This window comes from Rutilus rutilus (genome assembly GCF_951802725.1).
Source record: "Rutilus rutilus genome assembly, chromosome: 1".
NCBI lineage: Eukaryota > Metazoa > Chordata > Actinopteri > Cypriniformes > Leuciscidae > Rutilus > Rutilus rutilus.
In genome coordinates this window covers 15,265,124-15,290,951 of record NC_140209.1, presented here as the reverse complement: position 1 = coordinate 15,290,951, position 25,828 = coordinate 15,265,124, and the positions used below count along the sequence as shown (strand labels likewise).

Below are 25,828 nucleotides of genomic sequence, written 5' to 3'. Positions count from 1 at the left end.
AATATGTTTTTGTAACATGATTTTTTTTTTACACATAATAGCACTTACTGCATTCATGTTTTTAGTCTAAAAGTTGTTTATTATTTATTTATTTGCCTTAATTGCATTATTTTCCTGTTTAGATAAAACAGCAAAGTTAAATTAAATTTACTGTAAAGATGTACAATTCTTAGTTTCATTCATGGTGGTAACATGAAAATGAGCCATAATCTAGTGTAAGATTGCTGCACGCTCCTGGACTAAATAACATGAATTTTTTTTTTCAAAAGCCACTAGATATCACACATACAATCAGACATCATTTAAATTTATTTATTGATTTTGTGGGTATAGATATAGTAAGTGTGAGCTTAGTCATCAAGTGTAATGCAATTTTAATGAATGGAACAGTGTTTCTTTTTCTAACTATAGCTGCTATTGATACTGAGACAATTAATACATTAGAATGTATCTGGTTATCAGAAAATATACCATTCATCATTAGCTAAATCCAGTATGTATTTACCTCAAGCTGATGCGGTTCCTCACGCTTTCTTAATGACCTATAACATCTGGCCCTAATTACCACTGACCCTGCAATAATATTTGAGACTGAAGTGTCCAAATACACACATGGTTAAAACTGATTTTGTTTTATTACACTGCTTTGAAATCATCCATAAAACCAACAAAAGATAAATTGTAAATTGTCTATCGTAAATATAATACATACCTTGGTAATCAAAAATAAATTGCTCAAAAAAGAATTTGTAACCTTTGTCCAATTTTGATCTTTTCACATCTCCCTGAAAACTGTCAGCAAAACGCACAACATCTGATGTATGTACTTTTGGCAAATACATGAATGACCGAGAGAAAACATGCTGTTCACAGTCCATTTTAAAAATGAATGGCGATCGTAGCGGGCAGTGGCGCGACCGGAAGTATCGCTACCCTACTTCTGGTCACGGTCGCCATTTTGTGAAACAGGCCTATTTGCTGCACGCCGGAGTGTTTTTGTGTATAACACAATGTAGTGTCAAGTTAGAAAGCGATTGCTGATTGGTCATTTACTGTGTCTGCCAGATGTCTGCTTCACTTCTGAGTGGCTTGTCTTACGGTGCTGGGCGGAGCAGAGCGAGTGTATTCAGTTCATTTACGCTCGCTCTGTTCGCATCAGTGGAAAAAAGCGCTAATGCACAGTCACAAACTGTTTTGAAATATATCGGCCAAACAGAAAGAGAGATATATATATATATATATATATATATATATATATATATATATATACACAGTGAGGAAAATAAGTATTTGAACACCCTGCTATTTTGCAAGTTCTCCCACTTAGAAATCATGGAGTGGTCTGAAATTGTCATCGTAGGTGCATGTCCACTGTGAGAGACATAATCAAAAAAAAAAAAAATAATAATCCAGAAATCACAATGTATGATTTTTTAACTATTTATTTGTATGATACAGCTGCAATAAGTATTTGTACACCTGAGAAAATCAATGTTAATATTTGGTACAGTAGCCTTTGTTTGCAATTACAGAGGTCAAACGTTTCCTGTAGTTTTTCACCAGGTTTGCACACACTGCAGGAGGGATTTTGGCCCACTCCTCCACACAGAACTTCTCTAGATCAGTCAAGTTTCTGGGCTGTCGCTGAGAAACACGGAGTTTGAGCTCCCTCCAAAGATTCTCTATTGGGTTTAGGTCTGGAGACTGGCTAGGCCATGCCAGAACCTTGATATGCTTCTTACAGAGCCACTCCTTGGTTATCCTGGCTGTGTGCTTTGGGTCATTGTCATGTTGGAAGACCCAGCCTCGACCCATCTTCAATGCTCTAACTGAGGGAAGGAGGTTGTTCCCCAAAATCTCTTAATACATGGCCCCGATCATCCTCTCCTTAATACAGTGCAGTCGCCCTGTCCCATGTGCAGAAAAAACACCCCCAAAGCATGATGCTACCACCCCCATGCTTCACAGTAGGGATGGTGTTCTTGGGATGGTACTCATCATTCTTCTTCCTCCAAACACGTTTAGTGGAATTATGACCAAAAAGTTCTATTTTGGTCTCATCTGACCACATGACTTTCTCCCTTGACTCCTCTGGATCATCCAAATGGTCATTGGTAGGGATGTCCCGATCCGATCTCGTGATCGGAAATCGGGCCCGATCACGTGTTTTCAGACTCGATCGGAATCGGACGTTACCTCCCGATCAGGACTCGGATATATATGTATATATATTCTCATTATTTTTTAACACATCTATAGTTATGCGGTGGCACAGAGTTACGCTGGTTTCACACTGCACACATTAGCAGAGCATAAGCAGCGCAGGAGCAGTGTGTATGGTGAGCAGGAGCAGGACACGCGTGTTTTGCTTTCACATGGCAGCGTTTGTCACACGCGGTTGAACCGCGGGTTGTGTAGGCTACAGACAGAGTACTACTCTATAATGGATAAGTTGGCATTGCTTTATTTCGTTTTCAAATACATTTAAGAGAAAAGACTTGTCAAGAAGCTTATTTTATTAATAATTATATTTATATAACTTTTGGTTCATCTTTGTTTTTATTGTTATGGCAACAAGTTTGTTTTTGGACATTTGTTTTCTTTTTAAATTGCTGTTGGTCATTTGATCGACTGTTTAAAACACAACAGATATCATCAATGCACTTTTTGGATAAAACTGCGGTGTATTTTGGCGATGATCAATATTGTCACTTTAATTCAGCAAAAGCGGCGCAGCAAAGATAGACTCGGCGCCGAAACGATCGCGGCACTCCTGCTCTGCTACGCACTGCCGCGCCGCCTCTGCGTGCGGTGTGAATGCTCTAAAGCCTGGTTTAATTAACATGGGCGGCGAAAAAAATACGCACTGCACGCTCTGCTAACAATGCAGTGTGAAACCGGCGTAAGAGTTAGGAGTGCAGTTCCTAAAAGCACATTACTGGCTTTGCAAACACTGTAGCACTTTTATTTTTTATTTGTTTACATGCCTGCCTGGTATTTTAAGTTGAGGTGCTATTTGTTTATATATTAGACTTTTTTTATATTTACTGTTGCACTAAAGTCCAAAAGTGAAGAATTTATTTATTACTTGATTGTTCAAGCTACCTCACAGAAGTGCTCTGTTTGTTAACAGAGTTGTTGAATGTTAAAATAAGGTGAATTAAATAAAAAATAAGGAACATCCTGGATCTGTTTTTTAGCTCTTCTTTATTCTTTTTTTTATGGATTAAGTATCGGATCGGGACTCGGTATCGGCAGATACTCAAAATCAAATGACTCGGACTCGGACTCGAGGGCAAAAAAACCTGATCGGGACATCCCTAGTCATTGGCAAACTTAAGACGGACCTTGACATGTGCTGGTTTAAGCAGGGGAACCTTCCGTGCCATGCATGATTTCAAACCATGACGTCTTAGTGTATTACCAACAGTAACCTTGGAAACGGTGGTCCCAGCTCTTTTCAGGTCATTGACCAGCTCCTCCCGTGTAGTTCTGGGCTGATTTCTCACCTTTCTTAGGATCATTGAGACCCCACGAGGTGAGATCTTGCATGGAGCCCCAGTCCGAGGGAGATTGACAGTCATGTTTAGCTTCTTCCATTTTCTAATGATTGCTCCAACAGTGGACCTTTTTTCACCAAGCTGCTTGGCAATTTCCCCATAGCCCTTTCCAGCCTTGTGGAGGTGTACAATTTTGTCTCTAGTGTCTTTGGACAGCTCTTTGGTCTTGGCCATGTTAGTAGTTGGATTCTTACTGATTGTATGGGGTGGACAGGTGTCTTTATGCAGCTAACGACCTCAAACAGGTGCATCTAATTTAGGATAATAAATGGAGTGGAGGTGGACATTTTAAAGGCAGACTAACAGGCCTTTGAGGGTCAGAGTTCTAGCTGATAGACGGGTGTTCAAATACTTATTTGCAGCTGTATCATACAAATAAATAGTTAAAAAATCATATATTGTGATTTCTGGATTTTTTTTTTTTAGATTATGTCTCTCACAGTGGACATGCACCTACGATGACAATTTCAGACCCCTCCATGATTTCCAAGTGGGAGAACTTGCAAAATAGCAGGGTGTTCAAATACTTATTTTCCTCACTGTATATATATATATATATATATATATATATATATATATATATATATATATATATATATATATATATATATATATATATATATATATATATATATCCACCTCTGCGATATATCGGCCGACCACTAGTCCTCAAAGTGCTTCACATATGGAAGGGGGGAATCTCCTCAACCACCACCATCCACCTGGATGATGCGACGGCAGCCATATTGTGCCAGAACGCCCACCACACACACACACACACACACACACACACACACACACACACACACACACACACACACACACACACACACACACACACACACACACACACACACACACACACACACACACACACACACACACACACACACACACACACACACACACACACACACACACACACACGCTTACTGGTGGAGAGGAGACAGAGTGATGAAGCCTATCAGTAAATGGGGATGATTAGGAGGCCATTATGGATAGAGGCCAAGGTGCAAATTTGGCCATGGGGATTTTAATGACCACAGAGAGTCAGGACCTCGGTTTAACCTCTCATCCGAAGGACGGAAAAGACATTTATAATGTAACAAAAGATTCCATTTCAAATAAATGCTGTTCTTTTGAACTTTCTACTCAAAGAATCCTGAAAAATAAAATGTATGATCGTTTCCACACAATATGAACTGTTTCCAACATTGATAATAATCATAGATATTTGTTGATCATCATATTAGAATGATTTCTTAAGGATCATGTGACACTGAAGACTGGAGTAACGATGCTGAAAATTCAGCTTTGATCACAGGAATAAATTACATTTTACTATAATTTCACATAGAAAATAGACAATATTTCAGAATATTACTTTTTTATCAAATCAATGCAGCTTTGAGCAGAAGAGACTTCTTTTAAAAACATTTTAAAAATCTTATTGATCTGAACGGTAGTGTATATTTCATTTTATTATGTATATTTATTTAAAAAAATATTGAAACCAAAACATGGCATTGTCTAGTGTGCAGGTAAAGAGGACCTCCACATGCTTTTTATATCATTTTATATAAATAAATAAATAAATAATATACATTTATGCATATCATGATCAAATATATTGTATAAATTGTATATTGCAAGACTAACTAAACAACTCCCCATCCAAAAAATTTTTTTGTTTTTTATTTTGTTTTTAATGGTGAAATTTCTTTAATGATGGGGACCCCATAAAACTTGATTCAATTCAACCTCCGGGTAAATTTATCTTCCAAATATTATTTTTAAAACATTATCAAATCTGAATCCAGGGACGAATCCTATTGTTGCCATATTTTGACACCAACTTTGAGATTTATATTTATTTTACTAAAAACATTTTGAATTATTAATGGCCGTTCACACTCGACTTTTCCTTGCACTGACTTCCATTCATACGCATGTATGAAAATGGGACACCAGAAACACAAGCTCTAGTGAATAACCCTGTGAGAAATATTTATAAGTTTTGCACTCAAGTGGAGTGGGTTGTTCATTTTAATTTTTTAATTAATTATTTTTTGTTATTTGTTGTTGAATTTATGTTTGCAAATTGGGAACCAGATATAAAATAAATGTAAAATAAAACAGTTAAATCAGTATTAGCTTGATCTGATGTTGACAATAAATATAAAAATGTTTTAAACCTCCCTTTACTGACCATTTGTTGAAAAAAACCCAGAACATTCTGTACCATTTCATAGTTGAACTGTTTGTCTAAAAGTGATGAAGTGCTTGAATGTTTCTAACATGAATGTTCTTCAGCATCATGAATGAATGAAGAATAAACACCAACCTCTTTGTTCTTCAGGATCTTCAGTGTGTTTCATTCTGCAGGGTTCTGGATCACTCATGTTCTCACTGTCCTCTTTAATAAACTCAGTCTTTGCAGATTTCAGCTCTTCCTGATGCTCGTCTTCACTTGCAGCTGATGGGAATTTACAGCATTTATTGCTGAACTCCTCACATGGTCAGTGAAGCTCCTCCCATTGGAGCTTCACTGACCATGTGATGGATGTGGGAGGAGCTTCACTGATGCAATTTGTATGGGAGGAGCTGATCTGCAAAAATATAATGATCATTTACAGAATGCCTTTTTTACTATGTCCTTGAAACTTTCCATGAATGAGGTAAATTTATCTTCCAACTATTATTTTTAAAACATGACAGGCATGTTTCTTTAGCAAAAACAATTAAATATATTTGATTTGATAAAATGTCTCTGCCTCTACATCTAGAACAGGTGTTTTCACTAACGAGCTCATCTACCTGGTAGAGGAGCTGGTTTAGTGATGGTTAGAACAGCTGCTGGACAGGATTTCTACGTTCTGGCACCTGGACTATACACCTCTGATATACACACACGCACGCACGCACGCACGCACACTCAAAGATTACTTGATTGAGCTTGACAAAGTCATTGAAAAACAAACCATAATTGGCCATATTCTTGGTTTAGAAAATGGGGAGTGTGTTCTGTCTCCGCCAGCTTCATGGGTGCCTGGAAGTTGAAGGGTATGCCAATGTTTTACTTGGGTTCTGACATACGAATGTTTTTGAGATACAACTGTTTGCACTATTAAAATTTTGATCCAATGCAGCACACTTATTCTGTTAACCAACAGAATAAAACACTATTTGGTTATTGTTACTTATTGCAGTGCACTATTATTTTTTGTTCAATACAATGCACTACTGTATTTCATTCCACAAACAAGATTTTCTAAATGTTTACATGGTGGAATTTTTGTGTAAGTGCTGTTTTTGATACTTTTGTTGTTGTTGTTTTCTATGTTATGATCTCTTGCTTATGATATAATTATGTGCTTGTTAATAAAGTTGTGATTGATCCTTGTAAACTGATGTGCGTCTGTATTTCTCCTTGATGTCATGAAATATTCAACAGGTCTTGATTAAATGCAATAAAAGATTAGCTAACATATAATAATTGATATAGTTTAGGATTGTTTTTGTTAAATACATCATCCTACTTTGTCATGTCCAGTCAACTATGTTACTTTTGTCAACTATGATACTGGGCTGTCAATTAAGTTACCATTATGTTTTTTTAAAAATATATGTATTTCAATGGTTCCCTAATCTCCAAGTAAATATTTAGAAATTGAGTAGCTGTCAAATATATACCTCAGCATAATTTCATTAAGAAAATTATCATGAATCAAGCAGTTTGGAAACAAAATATACAGACCGGTTACTTCAGTACTTGAAATTTGGGGTTTCAATTGAACAAAATGTGTATTTTCTTAATTAATTGGGTATTTTAATTGAAAAGGTAGGTAAATAGACACATATTCTTCCAAGAGTAATGATTTCTTTAAATGTCTGCCATTTACTTAAAGTTAAAACTTATAGGTTTTGTCCGTAACATAGTTGACCAAATAATGAGTAAACTTCTTGTTTTTAAAACTAAATATCTGAAATCAATTATGCCTGAGCTTGGCAATGACTAAAAACAAAATATTTCAGGGATGATTTACCAGGGAAGATAATAATATTTTGTAAATAAATATATTTTTTCCCAGAATTATTCAAACTCAAAATCTCCCACAATTATATATTGACCCTAGAAACTGTAGATAATCACACAAAGAATGTATAGTATATTAAAAGCAGCCCTAAATACTCTCACTACAGTTTGTTACATGTTCAAAGTAAACACAGTCTCTGTCTCTATCTTTGACAATAATAGTGTTAGCTTTCTATCCCAAATGTAGTTTAGCCTGCTAGCCTACACAACACAGGACTATACAACAACTAAAACTATCACACAACATACTCACAGTCGAGATAACCGAGTTGGTTGGCAATGCTACACCACACATTGTCTTTCAAATCGTTGTCCTTGTAGTATGTGATTGGCTGAAACCTTTTCTGTCGCCACAAAAGTAAAAAAAAAAAAAAAAAAAACGACATCGAAGCGGGGGGGGGGGGGAGTCGTTTTTTCGCCACAGCACATTCGCGTTCAGTGTGGAAGCACTCATTACACAAACAGCTGATCAAAAAATAAAACCATAGCGCAAATTATTCATGCGTCAAAATCGCGTCCAGTGTGAAAGGACCTTAAGTGTTGTAGGCTACATTAGTAGCCTATTAAACAGCGCAATTTTTCATTTAATCAGAAAATCTTTAAAGATTTAAGTTAATATTGTGTCCAGTTTGGACACACACGCACGCACACACACACACACACACACAGGTATTATTTTTTTGATAAAGTGAGTGCGGGTTCTGGATCACTGGCGTTCTCTCTGTCCTCTCCTTCCAGATGCTTTCTGGCAGTTCTGCTTAAAACAAACAAGTTTCATTTCTTACAGGCATGATGAGAGAGGAATAATCAATATTTCAAGTACTAAAGCTAATCACATGTTAAAAAAAATAGTGACCTTGATCATGTAACTTAACAGTGTTGTTCAATAAAACCCAAATGATTACTTACTTTGATACTTTATTTGAACCAATTATTGCTTGTTATTATGGGGATATTCTGGGGATATCTAATTTGATTTTATCAATCAATAAATTCCACTAGAAACAAACCTTGTTGTATTATTTTTATTTAATACTGTGAAGCTGCTTTGATACAATCTGTATTGTGAAAAGCGCTATACAAATATACTTGACTTGACTTATTATAGATTTGTATTTTAACCCTTTCGCACGTACGATCACACCGGTATGATCAGTCTAGGCTGGTCCCTGGAGCGTACGATCACACCGGTGTGATTAGAACGGTCAGTGCATGACGTGATCAACTGCTAAATTCAAATGTGCTTTTGCGCGTTGGCTGGTGCTGAGTCAGAGACAGGGGCGCTCAGATCACAACTTTTCAGTGTTTTCAACCACATGTTTATTTTAGGTTTTAGACATAGTACTAAAAAAAACAATACATTTAGAGTTTGTAAAATACACACTGATGTCAAAGGAAGGCAATAATAATCATTTCCATTATAATTAGACACGTTTTATTCATATCAGATATTTGACAGATTATATTTGATTTATCTGTGTTCTTCGAGCCATGTCAGGTATTTTCATAATAATAGATTATATTTATAATGTAATGCTAATCGATATAGACTTCATCATTGTGCAGAATACTATAAAATAATATATTTTCTGTCTGATTTTTTTTATCTGAAGCCAAATTAGATCACAAAAGATTATTTAAAACACTCGACTTGAGTTATAACGTAAATTTGGAGCACACACATTGTTTTAATCTCATAAATTGTTGTGTATTGATGGTGTGCTAAGCTAACATGCTAGCTAGCTCTAGGTGCACCTGTCACCTCATAGCTGCCACCTAGCAGTTATTCTTTTATGATTTTTTTTTTTCTAAATAGGAATGCTTACTGAAATGTTTCTTTATTCAAGAAGGGCATTTGATACAGTTTAAACCGTTAAGTGAGAACTTTGATAAAATAAATTAGGGATTGAAACCCTGTGAATAGCCAGTCATTAGTAATTATAATGCAGACAAAAGAAATGCATATTTAGAGCCATAACCAGGCTGGAGAGGTGTGAATGTGTGCAGGGGGAGACTGAGACTTAATGGGCATCGTTTGCACCACAAAACAATAGATACAATAGACTGGATAGATGGCTAGAAGATGACTAAACATCAGTACCATTTTAGAGTCTAATCAAAATAAAGTCATATGACATGATCTTGAAAAACATTTAACTAAATACAGAGTTTTAGACTTATCTTAAGATTTTAAATATAATATGGTCAGACATGTGGCTTTAGCTGCAGTGCACTTCTAGATTGCTACAGTGCCAACTTCAATTTTATTTTCATGAAGATGTTTAATAAAAATTAATTTCTAATAACTTTACAAAACTTTGAAGCTATTTATAACAATTTTTTTCAGTATGACAATAATTAATTCTACATTTACAATAAACTGCCAGCTGTCAGCTTTCAAATGAGATCATACTTGTGATTTTAGTACCAAGGGTTCATGGACTGCATCTGTTTCAGTTTGGGTATGTCATTTCTGCGAATTTTTCAAAAGTGGCTTTGCAGGTTAACAGGTTATCCTAGGTTAACTCATCCTAGGAGTATTATTAACCCCCCGGAGAAGTGTGGAGCACTTTTATGATGGATAGATGCACTTTTATGGACTTCAAAACAGAAACAGCAATTCACTGCATTATAAAGATTGGAAGAGCCAGGACATTTTTTTTAACATAACTCCGATTGTATTCGTCTGAAAGAAGAATGTCATATACACCTAGGAATGAGTTGAGGGTGAGTAAATCATGGGTTAATTTTCCTTTTTGGGTGAACTATCCCTTTAAAATGCTTTCTCAATGGATCTCCCAGCGCTGCGTAGTAACGTTGTTGCGTGATCGAGATCGGCCCACGAGTAAACCGCTGTCTAGTATTGCTCCGAGCTGATAAACTGTTTACGCTTCGCAGCTCAAACGAGAAATGTGGTTCTCTTACGAGAGATACTCTCGTACTGCGTAGAATACGCTAGGGGAAAATCCTTTTCCACAAGGATACTGAAGCCAAAAAATTATCCTTTCATTTTGTATTAATATAAAACAGGCATAGGCGAGACAGCTCACGCGCCTATTGGCTGGTCTGCTGGCAACTGCTTGAGCCTATTGAGCGAGACCTAGAGTGACGTCATACCCAATGAGGGCGCTGAGACGGGCGTGGCTTAGGTCTATAAATATCACTCGTGGGCTCATATCTCTGATTTTTAATCCTTCAGCGATGCAACTCACATCGCTGGATCCGAGAAGAAGCCGCGCTGTTGAAGAAGCATCTCAGCGGGATGAGTCGAGAAGCTACTGGCCGCGCCGCCTTCATCGCCTTCCTGCTGCGCTATCCAGCGCCTATATCCTTTTTCTCTGCACTGTGCGTGTGTGTTCGCCGGCGCGACACACACTGACTAAAAGAGCTCGCGTCTTTTTAAAGATGCCTTCCTGCGGCTCGTGCAGAGTAACACTCAGCGACGGGGACTGCCACGTGGTTTGCGTTTCTTGCCTGGGTGAAGAACACGCAGCTCTCGCGCTCGCTGACGGCGGCTGCTCTCACTGCGAGCTGTTGCCCCTAGCGACTCTGAGGACTCGCTTGGCATTTTTCAACGAGACTGCGCCCACACTTGCTGTAGTGCCGCGCCATAAAAAGTGCCACGCTCAACGAATCCCGGAACCTTCTCCCAACCGCCAAAGCTCGCCGGTGCGCCCGCCTGCTTCACTGGCTTCATCAGTTTCGCTTCCGGACGTACAACGGCCGCGGTCTGCCGCCACTTCCGTCGACGACGCGGATGAGATTGACGCGATGCTGCGAGAAGGGGATTCCTGCTCTCTCCTGGCATCAGGCAGTGAAGGCTGGGCGAGCTCTGAGGATCTCGCGCCCCCTGCCCGTGCTTCGACGGGAAAGAGAGCGAGCATTGAGGCGGAGCTCATACGCGTGCTCACTCAGGCCACGGTGAGCCTCAGCCTCGATTGGGTTACGCCTGAGCAGCCCGCTCACAACCGGCTGGACGGCTACTTCCTGCCCGGGGAGCGCACTTCGCCTGCATCCAAGCCAGCGCCTTTTCTTCCTGAGCTTCACGAATAAGTCGCTAAGTCTTGGAGCTCCCCTTTTTCGGCCAGGACACGATCTTCTGTTTCTCTGGCGTTCGCTGTCAATGACAGCACGCCTGTCATCTCAGCGCACACTGGACATTCAGCGCGCAGTCGGCTCCTTTCACTGCGAAGCTGTAGTAAATTTCAAAGGATGCTAGGTCTGATGGCCTCAGCATCATCAGTTCTCCAGTTGGGTCTGCTGTGCATGCACCCACTGCAGTTCTGGCTCAGAGAGAGAGTGCCTCACAGAGCGAGGGCCTCCGGTCGGCTTCGCCTCAAGGTCAATCAAGCGTGCATTGCAGCTTTGAACCCTTGGGGGGGCAAAAGACTGGTACCATTCAGGTGTAAGCCTGGGGACTTCCTCGAGACTGATGGTGGTGTCCACGGACGCATCCGCCTCAGGATGGGGAGCGCTGCTCGAGGGCAGACCGCTCTTTGGCTAATGGTCAAAATGGGAGAAGCTCCTTCATATAAATTGCCTCGAGATGTTAGCAGTGAGCAAAGCGCTCACGCGCTTTTGTCCCCTGATAATGGGGTACCACGTCCTAGTACGTTCAGACAACGTGTCGGTGGTATCCTACATAAATCGCCAGGGCAGCCTCAGGTCCCTGACCCTGTACAGGCTAACCAGACGCCTCCTGATATGGGCTCACAGCAACCTGCTCTCGCTGAAAGCAGCGCACGTGCCAGGGCTACTGAATATAGGACCAGACAGACTGTCCAGGAACCACGTTCCAACAGGAGAATGGTCTTTGCACCAACAGACAGTACAGCTGCTGTGGAAGAAATTCGGCAGAGCGGAAGTAGACCTGTTCGCGTCTCAGGAAAACGCTCACTGTCCAGAATTTTTCTTGAAAAGCAAGGACGCGCTGACCCACATGTGGCCTCGCCGTCCTCTCTACGCTTTTCCCCGTCTCCCTCCTGACCCAGGTGGTAGAACGGATCAGGGAAGAAGGATGTTCAGTGCTGCTTGTAGCGCCGTTCTGGACAAGCCAACCTTGGTTCCCAGTTGTGATGCAGTTAGCGAGCACCGCCCCGTGGCCAGTGCCTCTGAGGAAGGATCTCCTTTCTCAAGCCAACGGCTCGATCTGGCATCCTCACCCAGAGCTGTGGTCCCTTCACGTGTAGACCATCAATGGGTACCCGCTGACCTCCCACAGGGAGTGTTAAACACGATCACGCGGGCCAGAGCTCCGTCTATGCGACGTCTCTACGCCTCCAAATAGTCGGTGTTTTCTGGCTGGTGCACAGCTCGTGGCGTGTCACCCCTGAATTGCAGAGTGACGGAGGTTCTCTCCTTCCTACAGGAGCTGCTGGATAAGGGCAGGTCCCCTTCCACGCTCAAAGTCTATGTGGCGGCCATAGCAGTGTTCTCTACGACAACGCTTGGCCAGTCTATAGGAAGGAACGATTTAGTCATTCGCTTCCTTAGAGGAGCTAAGAGACTGAATCCTCCCAGACCTCCCACAGTCCCTATATGGGACCTTTCTACGGTACTGGAAACCATGAAAGGTCATCCTTTTGAGCCCTTCCAGAAGATTGATCTTAAACACCTGTCGTTCAAGACGGCATTTCTTCTGGCTCTCGCTTCAGTGAAGCGCATCGGGGACTTACACGCGCTCTCAGTGAGCACGACGTGCATGGAATTTGGGCTTAATGACTCTAGGGTTATACTCAAACCTAAGCACGGTTATGTTCCTAAATCCCTCAATACACCGTTTAGGGCACAGGTCATTTCCCTGTCTGCCCTACCGGTCACTGAAGGAAATGAGGACGAACGCTTCCTCTGCCCAGTCAGGGCATTAAGAGCTTATGTGTCTCGCTCGTCTGCCTTCAGACAGTCGGAGCAGCTCTTTGTTTCATTCAGCGGGCGTTCTAAGGGACTAGCCGCTTCGAAACAGAGCCTATCCAGATGGATAGTGGACGCAATAGCGCTAGCTTACACAACCAAGGGCATGCATTGCCCATTGGGTGTCAGGGCGCACTCCACAAGAAGCATGGCTTCATCGTGGGCCTGGTCAAGTGGGATTGCCTTGCAAGATATTTGTATGGCGGCAGGCTGGGCCTCTCCGTCTACATTTATAAGGTTTTACAACCTAGAGGTTCCCGCACAAGCCAGGATACAATCGGTCTAGTACGGCCAAATCTCTTAAACTGACGCTGTCAGTCTTGAGTTATACGGCTATTGTGAATAGCAGTGATGCTCTAAGCTGCCATATACGGAAGATAGTGGCTAAACCCTTCTTCTTCCAGGATTCCCTGTGAGTCCCCTAGGTGATTGTGCACTATCGGATTGTGTCTGATCTCCATGAAACTCTGCATGCTTCCTCACCATGTTCTGAGGATGTTCACGTGTGCGGTTGCCAGATCTCAAGAGGACTTTAATATGGCGCCAGGTTGTGTGTTGGCTTGCCGTCGCTCCACATTTAGGATGTCTGTTTTTTGTTTATTTGTTTTTCTTTTATGTTTTATCAATCATTTGGATTGCTCACAGTTGATCTACGATCGCCTTTCGTTGCTAAGTCTTCGATCTACGGCCTTGGATATGTGCAGCCGTGATTTAAACTTGAAATTGTTCGCTGAACAGCCATGCATGTTCCAGCCGCCGATGAAAGTCTGTCAGGTAACTGGATGCGCGTGCTGGAAGAGGAGACGTCGCAGGAGACGAGGCATATGGGCTGGAGTCTTGGTGAAACTTAAGAATTTGAGGATCCTAAATAGTGGAGTTAGACCAATACATGTTCTGCCTGCCACATCAGCATCATTGCGCTGGACTACACAGAGAGAGACGAGACGCGGAGGCGTGGTGCATTCAAATTTGCGCTCCGTGAGACGAGCTGGGGCAATGAAGCTAAGTGCTGTTTCTTCCTTTAATCGGCCCGTTGAGGCGACCACAGTGCTTATGGCTTTGATAAACGCACGCTCAGTTGTCAACAAAACATTCATCCTGAATGACTATTATGTAACGTATGGGCTGGACCTTCTTTTTATCACTGAAACTTGGTTAAATGACGCTGATACAAGTCCTCTTGTTGAGCTTTTACCAAGGGGATGTAGCTATTTAAGTACTTCGAGAAGTAATCGTCGAGGTGGAGGCTTGGCTGTTATTTTTAATAACACGATGAAGTGCAAGTTACTGCCTGTTGAAAGTTCCAAGAGCTTTGAAGTTCAATTAATGAAGATTGACTTGCCCTCGCCAGTGATTTGTGCCTTGATATATAGGCCTCCTGGTTATAATAAGAATTTTCTTGATGAATTTTGTGAGTTTTTATCTGTGGTTGTTCCATCTGCTGACAGGATTTTGATTATGGGTGATTTTAATATTCATGTTTGTTGTCCTGGTAAACCCATGACCAAGGAATTCTTGAATTTAGTTGATTCTTTTAACTTATCTCAATGTGTCTCCGGACCAACACACGATCATGGCCACACACTTGACTTGTTTTTTTCTTTGGGGATAACGATAGATAATATTTGTGTTGAAGAAATGGCCATTTCGGATCATATGCCTATTAGGTTTAATTTTACCTCTACAACAAATGACTGTCATCAGCCTCCATCATTTTTGTCCAGGGTTATCACTACTTCTACACCTAGTGCGTTCTCAACTGCTTTTACTGAATTAGCCCTTCATATTGAGCCTACCATATTGTCAGTTGTCAGACCTGATGAATTGGTGGACTCTTTTAATCATGTTTGCTCTGAGATCTTGGATAATGTTGCGCCTTTTAAAACGAGATGTCAAAAAGTTCAAAAACAACCGTGGTTAAATGATGTAACGCGTAATTTGAGGCGAGTTTGTCGGCTTGCAGAGCGTAGGTGGCTGAAAGATAAATTGCAGATATCTTATGATATTCTTAGAGAATCTCTATCAAATTATCAAAACGCTGTTAGAGCCGCCAGATCTTCGTATTTCTCGCGAATTATATCACATAATGCAAATAATCCGAAGGTACTATTTTCAACTATAGATAAAGTACTGAGTCCGTCTATCAATTATTTTCCTTCCCCGTCCAAGGATCTGTGTGATAGCTTTTTAAAATATTTTATTGATAAGGTTGTTCTTATTCGGTCGAATATTGTGCCTGTAGGCAATGTAGTAGCCGATTTAATTAATCCTTTTCGTTGTTTAAGTAAATTTGAATCTATTACATTAGCTCAGTTGGAAAAGATAATAATGCATTTAAAGCCGACTACCTCTTTTTATGACATTCTCCCGTCGCGATTGTTTAAAGAGGTTGTAGACACTATTGGTCCTAGTATACTATTGATTATCAATAGTAGTTTATATCATGGAACTGTACCATTAGGGTTTAAGCATGCCGTTATTGAGCCGGTTTTGAAAAAACATAATTTGGATTCACATGAGTTAAAAAAATTTAGACCTATCTCGAAATTGCCTTTTATGAATAAGATTTTAGAGAAAGTTGTCCATAATCAACTTACAGATTTCTTGATTGTAAATAACATAATGGATATTTTTCAGTCTGGATTTAGGACCAAACATAGCACAGAATCAGCATTATTGAAGGTTACAAATGATATTTTGTTAAGTATTGACTCCGGGAAAAGTGTTGCCTTAATGATGTTAGATTTAAGTGCAGCCTTTGATACTTTAGATCACGCAATTTTAATAGACCGCCTTAGAGATTATGTAGGGATCAATGGTGTAGCCCTTAAGTGGCTTTCCTCTTATTTGCATGACAGGACATGCTCTGTTAAAATTGGAAATTATGTCTCTGCATCCGCTGCTATTTCTTGGGGGGTTCCTCAGGGATCAATCCTTGGTCCGACTCTGTTCTCATTATATATGTTACCCCTGGGGTCTATTTTTAAGCAGCATAATATTAACTATCACTTGTATGCTGATGATCTACAATTGTACCTTCCTTTGGAGTGTGATGGCTGTGCATCTTTTACTAATTTTTATAAGTGCTTGACTGAGGTAAAGGGATGGCTAGCAAATAACTTTTTACAATTAAATGAGGATAAGACTGAGTTTATTAGGTTTGGGAACAAGGAGCTTGGGAATGCTCTGGCTGTAAATAATAGACTACTGTCCGAGAATATGCAAAGTTATGTGAAGAACCTTGGAGTATTTTTCGATTCTGAATTACGCTTTGATCGTCAAGTTAACAGCGTTGTGAAATCATCTTTTTTCCAGCTAAGAAAACTGTCTAAACTGAAACCAATCCTTTCGTACAAGGACTTAGAGATTGTTGTGCATGCCTTTGTTTCAACCCGGCTGGACTATTGTAATGCTCTTTATCTGGGCATAAGTGAATCACTGGTTACTCGTCTTCAGCGTGTCCAGAATGCTGCAGCGAGATTTTTAACAAATACCAGAAAACGGGATCACATAACACCTTTATTGATATCCCTTCACTGGTTACCAGTTAGATACAGAATACAATACAAGGTGTTGATGTTTGTTTTTAAAGCACTACATGGTCAAGCTCCTGAGTACATAAAAGACATGTTAATTCCCTATCAGTCTCAACGCCATCTTCGCTTCTCTCAGAACATGCTACTAACCGTCCCACGGTCTCGTTTGAGGCGTAGTGGAGATCGCGCTTTTTCTGTTGCGGCTCCTGCACTCTGGAATGTGTTGCCACTATCCTTAAAAACCTCATCAGGCATGGATATTTTTAAAAAGGAATTGAAGACTTATTTATTTAATCAAGCCTTTGGCGTTTGATTAGGTCTGAGAACTATGAGTGATTTGTTGTTTGATTCCTTTGTGTCTTGTTTTAATGTAATAATGTCTGAATGTATTTTAGAGTTATTGATTAGCCTACTTATGGACAGCACTTTGGTCCATTCTAATGGTTTTGAAAGTGCTTTATAAATAAAAGTTGAGTTGAGTTGAGTTGAGTTGATTGTGCACTATATGAACTCCGGGCTGTCGCCCTTTGAGTCTATGGCAGGGGTGGGCAAACTTTTCGGCTCAAGGGCCACACTGGGTTTTAAAATTTGACAGAGGGCCGGGCCCAGTAGCAGATTATGAAACACGATTTCATCATTCTTTTTGCGTGCATATGCTGCACACTGTAAACCCCTTGGTTAGGATTAGGGGTGCGGAGTGCGTGCCTATTTCACGCCATTAAAGGGATAGTTCGTCCAAAAATGAAAATTTGGTCATCATTTACTCACCCTCAAGTTGTTTCAAACCTGTATGAATTTCTTTTTTCTGCTGAACACAAAAGAAAATATTTTGAAAAATGTCGGTAACCAAACAGTTGATGGACCCCCATTGACTTCCATAGTAGGAAAAAAAAATACTATGGAAGTCAATGGGGTCCATCAACTGTTTGGTTACCGACATTTTTCAAAATATTTTCTTTTGTGTTCAGCAGAAAAAAGAAATTCATACAGGTTTGAAACAACTTGAGGGTCAGTAAATGATGACCGAATTTTCATTTTTGGACGAACTATCCCTTTAAAGGGGTGGTTTACTGCCTTTTTTCTTTGCTTGATTGTGTTTATGGGCTGCAATATAACATGTCTTCGTGTTTCGTTTGTTAAAAAACGCCTTATTTTTCATAAATTTCACCTTTATTGTAAGCCGCTTCCTCCTCTGTCATTTGAACGACCGGTTGACTTCCTGAGTCTATGAAACCACTCCCTCAGAAAGAGGCAATGAGCTCAGATTGGTTAGTTCGGCCGGTGTGTTGTAATTGGCTAAACTGCGTCCGGAATCTTCACGCCCATAACCTTTACGGGCGACAGTTACATGTGCTCCTGGCCCGGTCAAATGTAATGGTGTCAATATTGCCTCATCAGTTTGAGCCAGAATCAGACCCAGAGAGCGGTGATGAAGAGAGTCAAGCAGAACCTCCGCAAACACGGCTCTTACTAAACGTTTCTGAATGGTTATTTTTTTTTAATTATTATTATTTTCTCAAAGAATTTACACACGCTGATACTTGAAAATGCTACTGCTGTTTGTTAGCTTTTGAGATACGCTTTCCCCCTGATTAAACATTTAATATAACTGAATACAGGACTGAGTAATACCGTTTTTTAAACATATTGTTTTATTGATAGAATGAACAACCGTTTAACTATTCACAAAACTTACCGGTAGTTTACTCAGTTTGTCGTTTTCTTTAGGTGTACATGTGATAACAGCAGCTGAAGTTTGCTGTTGCGATAATTTTTTGAAGTTTGCACACGTTTCTTATACACACAAAATAACATCGAACTAACTAGCTACTATAACCAAACATCTTTGGCATTGGTTTGCGTTCTTGATCAAATAAAAAAAATACGTCATAAAGTGACGTATACATGGAAAATACATTTACAAAATTTGTACATATTACAAATTCGGGTCCAAAATGTTTATACGCATCTGTCATATACTAAAGCCATTTTTTTACATCCTTGATAAAACTAAAACATTACGTCTTAAATTATACAGGCAAATACATTTAAAATGATTAAATCTTACTTGCAGGTTGTGGCCTCTGGTTTTAAAGCTGTAACTGCTTCATGTTGGAGTAATAGTTTCTTGTTGAATCCGACATTGAACTCGTGTAGATTCTGGAAGCTGTCTTCCGTAAAATGCGCAGCACAGAGAGCTAAACTACGATTGTAATTGTCAGGAACATAATCAAACTTAAATTTTAACCATTGTTGACGAACTACAGCGTCTGTAGGAAGCCTGAACACAGAAGACCTGACAGCTACAGCTCTCTCCACTATAACTCCTCCTCTTCGACAGCAGAACATGTTCCGGAGGGAGGGTTGATGTAAATGTATGGGTTAGTTACGTATAAAACCCGGGAAGTATCTCGTTGTAGTCCCATTCGAGTCGTTTTTGTAGGCATTAAACTTCCTGATTTTTAAAAGACGATATCTCCGCTTACGTTGAACTTTCAGCGCAGCAACTTTGCAGATACTGTTCATGCACCAACAGCAACATTACACAGTATTTAAAATGAAAAAAGTGAAATAGCAATCAACCACCCCTTTAAGTGCGTATCATATGCACGCGAAAACTGCGTTTCATAAGAACTACAAATAGCCTACAATTCGTGGTATTCGCACTTTCATGACACATTTACGTTGTGGCAACGTCTGCGCGAAATTCAACAACTGAGAGACGACATTCTGACAATATATTTTTTATGCTAGATATCCCCCGCATGTTATGTTTTGAGGTTAATTTTTAATTAGTCAGATGTTCGATAATTATAGCCTACTTTTTAAATATTGTTTATCCTTATTATTATTTAATGGGCCTAACCATAAATTAGAAACAAAACCCCTAAGTGTACACTTAGAAGAGTAAAAATGACAGAAGGTTACGTTAATTCAACTTTATTAACTGCATGGCAATCAATTTGCACTTCCAAAAGTCATACATTTGTGAAAAGAAAAACGAAATAAACAAATATACAAATTTATTTTAAGTATAATAAAATAAAACATAAAAAGCAAAGGCAGATCAGAACATTTAATGAACAAAACCAGGTTCAGTACATGGCAGACAGGGGAGCGTACGTTAGTCGAAAGCCGGGCGATAAAGGTCGGTAAACGGATTAACGGAATCAGTCAGGAGGATCCATCCACAAATCCAGAGTAGGCAAACTAAATAGCAGACAAATCAAAGGAAAAACTAAACGTGTGCAAGCGGTTACCAAACATTTTTTTCTCTGTGAGTTTTCAAAAAAAGGAAAAAAACATTAACGTGCACCAAGTCTATGCGCTTAAGTCGCGGTCTGTTTGGTTTCCATGGTGACGCGTCTAGCTTGTTACGTGACACACCGCAGCCACAACAGCGCTGAATGAATGATGATCTGCTTTTATGTCATTTTTCCTTTTTTACATTTGTTAGCTATGGCATGAAATATCTGATATTCCTATTGTCAAATATATGCAACGCAATATATATAAAGCAAAGTATTGCAAGAAAAAGGCAAAATGAATGCGATCTTAAGACATTTTTTTAAATACTCGACGGGCCGGATTAAACAGCCTAACGGGCCGTATGTGGCCCGCGGGCCGTAGTTTGCCCACCCCTGGTCTATGGTGTCAGATCCCAGCACACACGGCGTTTTACATTAGGTTCCCCTAGCGTATTCTACGCAGTACGAGAGTATCTCTCGTAAGAGAACGTACTCGGTTACTAACGTAACCTCGGTTCTCTCTAGAGAGAGGAACGAGTACTGCGTATCCTGCCATGCATGCACGCGCTCTGGTTGCTTCACTGTGAAAAATCAGAGATATGGAAATTTATAGACCTAAGCCACGCCCGTCTCGGCGGGACGTGACGCAGAGGGCGTGAAGCGCCCTCATTGGGTATGACATCACTCTAGGTCTCGCTCGATAGGCTCAAGCAGTTGCCAGCAGACCTTTTCATTTTTGTCTGTCAGTGAAACAAGTAAACAGGGTCAACTGATAGGTTGATTTTTCTCAGATGCATTCATTTACTGAAAGCTACTAGGAAAGCTAGGTAGCCTAACTAAGTTTATTGAATTCATTCACAATAGTACATGTACACATTCATTATTGATCTTATTCCTAATACAGGGCCGTAGACAGGGCTTTATAATCAAAGAGGTCCTACATTTAAGGTTATTAGGGGGTTTACATTTTTTATTTCTCGGATATGTCCATTTCAAGACGTTTGAAGGCCAAAAAAGGATAAGAAATCGTTTTAAAACCATGTCAGCAGGCAGTAGATGATACCTGCTCTCACTTATCCATCACTCTTTCTTTTTCTCTCAGTCTCCTCATCTCCCTACCTAAAGCTGAACTTTTTTAATTTACTGAAGGCTACAAATTGTATATTAATTCTCAACATGTACACATTCATTATTAATCTTGTGCCTGTGATGAAAACGGCTTTGTTAAAGCAACACTATGTAGAAATTGTGTTTTTGTCAAACAGCGACCCCTAGAGTCGCTGTGGAATACTTGCACTGTCGTAAATACCCCAGTTAAATGTACTTTGCATTATTTCATAACATTGGCCGTTATGATGTCATTAGACATGATTATTGCAATTTATCATAATAGTTTGCAAATTGTGCTCGTTTACACTATTTACAACCTCTACATTAGGCTTATTTATGTCCTGATAACTATGTGAGATATTGAAAACTCATGATAATCGCAGGAATCAACGTCAACAGCGTCGTCTGATATCCCTCAGGACTACGTGATAAATACACCTCACAACACCTGAGTTCAGCTGGCAAACTAGTTCGTGAGGCAAGCCAGGCAATAAAACATAACGCAAAAAACACGTAAGACAGCTCTGATAATAGAAAGCTAGCTAGACATATGTGGAAATTATTGGACTGGTCTAATTATCAACAATGGATGAATGAACAGCATCGTAAAAAAATGACATACTACAAGCAAGCGCAACAACATAGAACGCAAACAAGTTTACAAATAAGAGATTTATTTACTGGCCACTTCATGCGTTTTCTCAGATCGGATAGCTATCTGATTTATCAAACCGATTCCATTTACACCTGGTCACATAAATGTTGTGTTGTGTTTTTGCGAAAACACATAAATGTGTTTTTGCGAAAACACATAAATGTGTTTTTGCGAAACGGATTTAAATCCGATCTTTAATTCCCGTGCTATATGGAGTGCAACCGAAAGCAAATGAACTGCATTTTATTGATCATCAGCTAAAATGACCGCAATAAGAGAGAGCAGTAACAGCCCTGGTAAGATCATTTCATTTCTTTACTTTTAATGATGATGATTGTGTGTTAAGCGTCTGCGACTTACTTTCACTTTGATTTGCGATAGTTTGCACGTTGGCTTGATGAATAGATGCTCAGCTGCTCATCTGCGGTGATGCGTGTTTCCAGGAGCGTCGTCATATCTGGCAATAACATTACATATAGCCTATAACACGCTCTCACACGTTTTTTATCATTTATTTTTTTAGCATTTTTAGGGGGAGTACAATTTACATATGTGGTTTCAACATCCGGATGCTTTTACACTTGTCCAGTTTTGTCTGGAATGCGTCTCAGACCTCCTCCTGAAGTGGTTTGAACGATCGGATTCAAATCTGTCTCGAATGAGTTTCGGAGGGCATTTAAGTTACTGTCTTTTCATGATCGGATAGCTATCCGATCTGAGAAAACGCATGAAATGGCCAGATGTAAACAGCCCCCATGACAAAAACATACGCACGAAAGCCGAAAACAAACGCTGGTTGGCCTCTCACGTCCAAATGTGAGGAAGTGGTGGGGGAAGTGACGTATGCCGTAAAGCAGTCGAATTTTGTAGTTCTTTTTGTGCTCTGGTTACTACCCGAACCCTGAAGTTACATAGTGCCAGTAAAAGCGATACAGACCCCGTCAGGCTATGGAAGACGTGTCATTCAACCTATTGTAAGTCGATGTACCATCACAAGGGTCTTGGAAATATATTATGAAGGTTGAAAAGTTACATAGTGTTACTTTAATGATAATGTCCCCCCACAATGACAGTAAACTAATTATTAGTCACATTACATAGGCCTATTTTCAGTTCCAAATGGCGAAATTCGACAAAAGTATATTCATTTGCCTGATTATTTTTGTCATTTGTTTCACATTTATGACCTAAAAAAGCTGTCAAATATGAAATGTTTAGTTTAGCTACTTACATCTTATCTCGCACTTGACCGTAAACTGAAGCGTTGAGTCACTCTGCTCAAATTCGCGCTCAGCAGCTTCTTGTGAACATAAAGCCCGCCTACTTTAATTTGATTGGTCATCTCAATATTCTGACATTGACGAGCACCGCAGACCAATGAGACTCAGATGAACACACTCCTCTCTGTTTCTGACGTGCTCGGCGCCGCTTTGGATTGAAGACGAAGAACGCGCTGAATCTGATTATAACAAGACTGAAGCAAACACTATTTCAGATAGCCCGTCGGGCAGGCCGGTTATGCATTTTGGTAGCCCGACTGGAAAACACAATAGCCCCGGGACGTCGGGCAGGCGATTTTGCGAGCCCTGATTTAGGTGTCCTCTATCACATTTTAACGGACACCCTGCAGCCAATCACAATCGAGTATTCACCCAGACCATGGTATAATAGATACCAATCAATCAACAAAGTGTCCTGTGCTCACCACACACCGGCTATAGGTGGAGAGGAGAGATTTGGCTATAGCGTGATGTGTGTCTAACTTACACAGAAGAGACTTTGTTGCTCAGCACATGAAAATAAACTACTTACAGTGATCTCAGACTGTGGTGATGTGGTTTCTCCACTGCATGGATCTTCATGTGTCGCTTCAGTTGAGTTTTAAAAGCAAAACTCTCTCCACACTGATCACACGTGTGCGGCTTCTCTCCAGTGTGGATCCTCACATGTATTTTTAGAGATGATGATCGATTAAATCTCTTGTCACAGTGTGAACACTTGAAAGGTTTTTCTCCAGTGTGAATTCTCTGGTGTTGTTTTAAATGTGCAGCTGTAATAAAAGTCTTCTCACACTCAAAGCACATGTACTCTCTCACAACAGTGTGAACTTTCTCATGTCTATGTAAATATTTCCGCAGTGAAAAACTCTTTCCACACACAGAACATGAATGTGGCTTCCCCTTTATATGAACCGTCAGGTGTGTCTTCAGGTCTGATGCCCAGATAAATGTTTTTCTGCATTGATCACATGTGTACGGCTTCTCTCCGGTGTGGATCCTCATGTGTTCTTTAAGGGATGAAGATCGACTGAAATCTTTCCCACATTTATCACACTTAAACGGCTTCTCTCCAGTGTGGATCATCATGTGTCGCTTCAGGTCACTTTTAAAGGCAAAACTCTCTCCACATTGATCACACGTGTGCGGCTTCTCTCCAGTGTGGATCATCTCGTGTTTTTTCAGATTTTCTGATCGATTGAATCTCTTGTTACAGTGTGAACACTTGAAAGGTTTTTCTCCAGTGTGAATTCTCTCGTGCCGTTTTAAACAGTTTGCTGTAGTAAAAGTCTTCTCACACTCAAAGCACATGTACTCTCTCACACCAGTATGAACTTTCTCATGTCTATGTAAATATTTCCGCAGTGAAAAACTCTTTTCACACACAGAACATGAATGCGGCTTCTCCTTCGTATGAACTGTCAGGTGTTTCTTCAGCTCTGATGCCCAGTTAAATGTTTTTCCGCATTGATCACATGTGTACGGCTTCTCTCCGGTGTGGATCCTCGTGTGTTCTTTAAGGGAAAAAGATCGACTGAAATCTTTCCCACATTTATCACACTTAAACGGCTTCTCTCCAGAGTGGATCATCATGTGTCGCTTCAGGTCACTTTTAAAGGCAAAACTCTCTCCACATTGATCACACGTGTGCGGCTTCTCTCCAGTGTGGATCATCTCATGTGTTTTCAGATTTGCAGACAGACTGAATCTCTTGTCACAGTGTGAACACTTGTAAGGTTTTTCTCCAGTGTGAATTCTCTGGTGCTGTTTTAAACAGTTTGTTGTAGTAAAAGTCTTCCCACACTCAAAGCACATGTACTCTCTCACACCAGTATGAATTTTCTCATGTCTATGTAAATTACTCAGCTGTGAAAAACTCTTTCCACACACAGAACATGAATGCGGCTTCTCCTTCATATGAACTGTCATGTGTGACTTCAGGTGTGATGCACAGATAAATGTTTTGCCGCATTGATCACATGTGTATGGCTTCTCTCCGGTGTGGAACATCATGTGACGTGCAAAATTTCGTTTACATGAGAATCTCTTTTCACACTGATCACATGTGAACGGCTTCTCTCCAGTGTGGATTCTATTGTGAAGCTCAAGACTTTGTTTGCGTGTGAAACTCTTTCCACACTGAGTGCAGGTGAAAGATTTCTTGTCTCTTCTTTTCTTTAAAAATGTCTTTTTAGTCTTTGAGCGACTCAAAGATTTTTCTTCAGGTTTGACATGATGTTCCTCCTTCACTTCACTCAGTTCTTCTCTCTCCTCCTTCACTTCCATCAGGTCTGACATGAAAGAAAATTGTATTAAATTACATTTTCAGTACATCAAAATAATTCAAAGAGAGAAATATAAAGTGAAAGGACATGAAAGTGAGCCCATATGAAATCATAGAAAGTTGACAATTGCTATAAAATATGATAATTTGAA

At 40.0% G+C, this 25,828-nt stretch overlaps 2 protein-coding genes across 2 annotated transcripts in view; both read right to left on the bottom strand.

Moving 5' to 3' along the window:
* LOC311291165 (uncharacterized protein) overlaps nt 1-25,828 on the bottom strand; it is a 47,728-nt gene that overhangs the window by 6,953 nt on the left and 14,947 nt on the right. Inside the window, exon 3 of the mRNA XM_084410044.1 lies at nt 5,905-6,169. Coding sequence (XP_084266170.1) covers nt 5,905-5,962 — 58 coding nt within the window. The 5' untranslated portion in view covers nt 5,963-6,169. The remainder of the gene's footprint in view (nt 1-5,904; nt 6,170-25,828) is intronic.
* The window catches only part of LOC311291031 (uncharacterized protein), a 226,217-nt gene that overhangs the window by 199,732 nt on the left and 657 nt on the right, over nt 1-25,828 (bottom strand). The window lies entirely within an intron of this gene.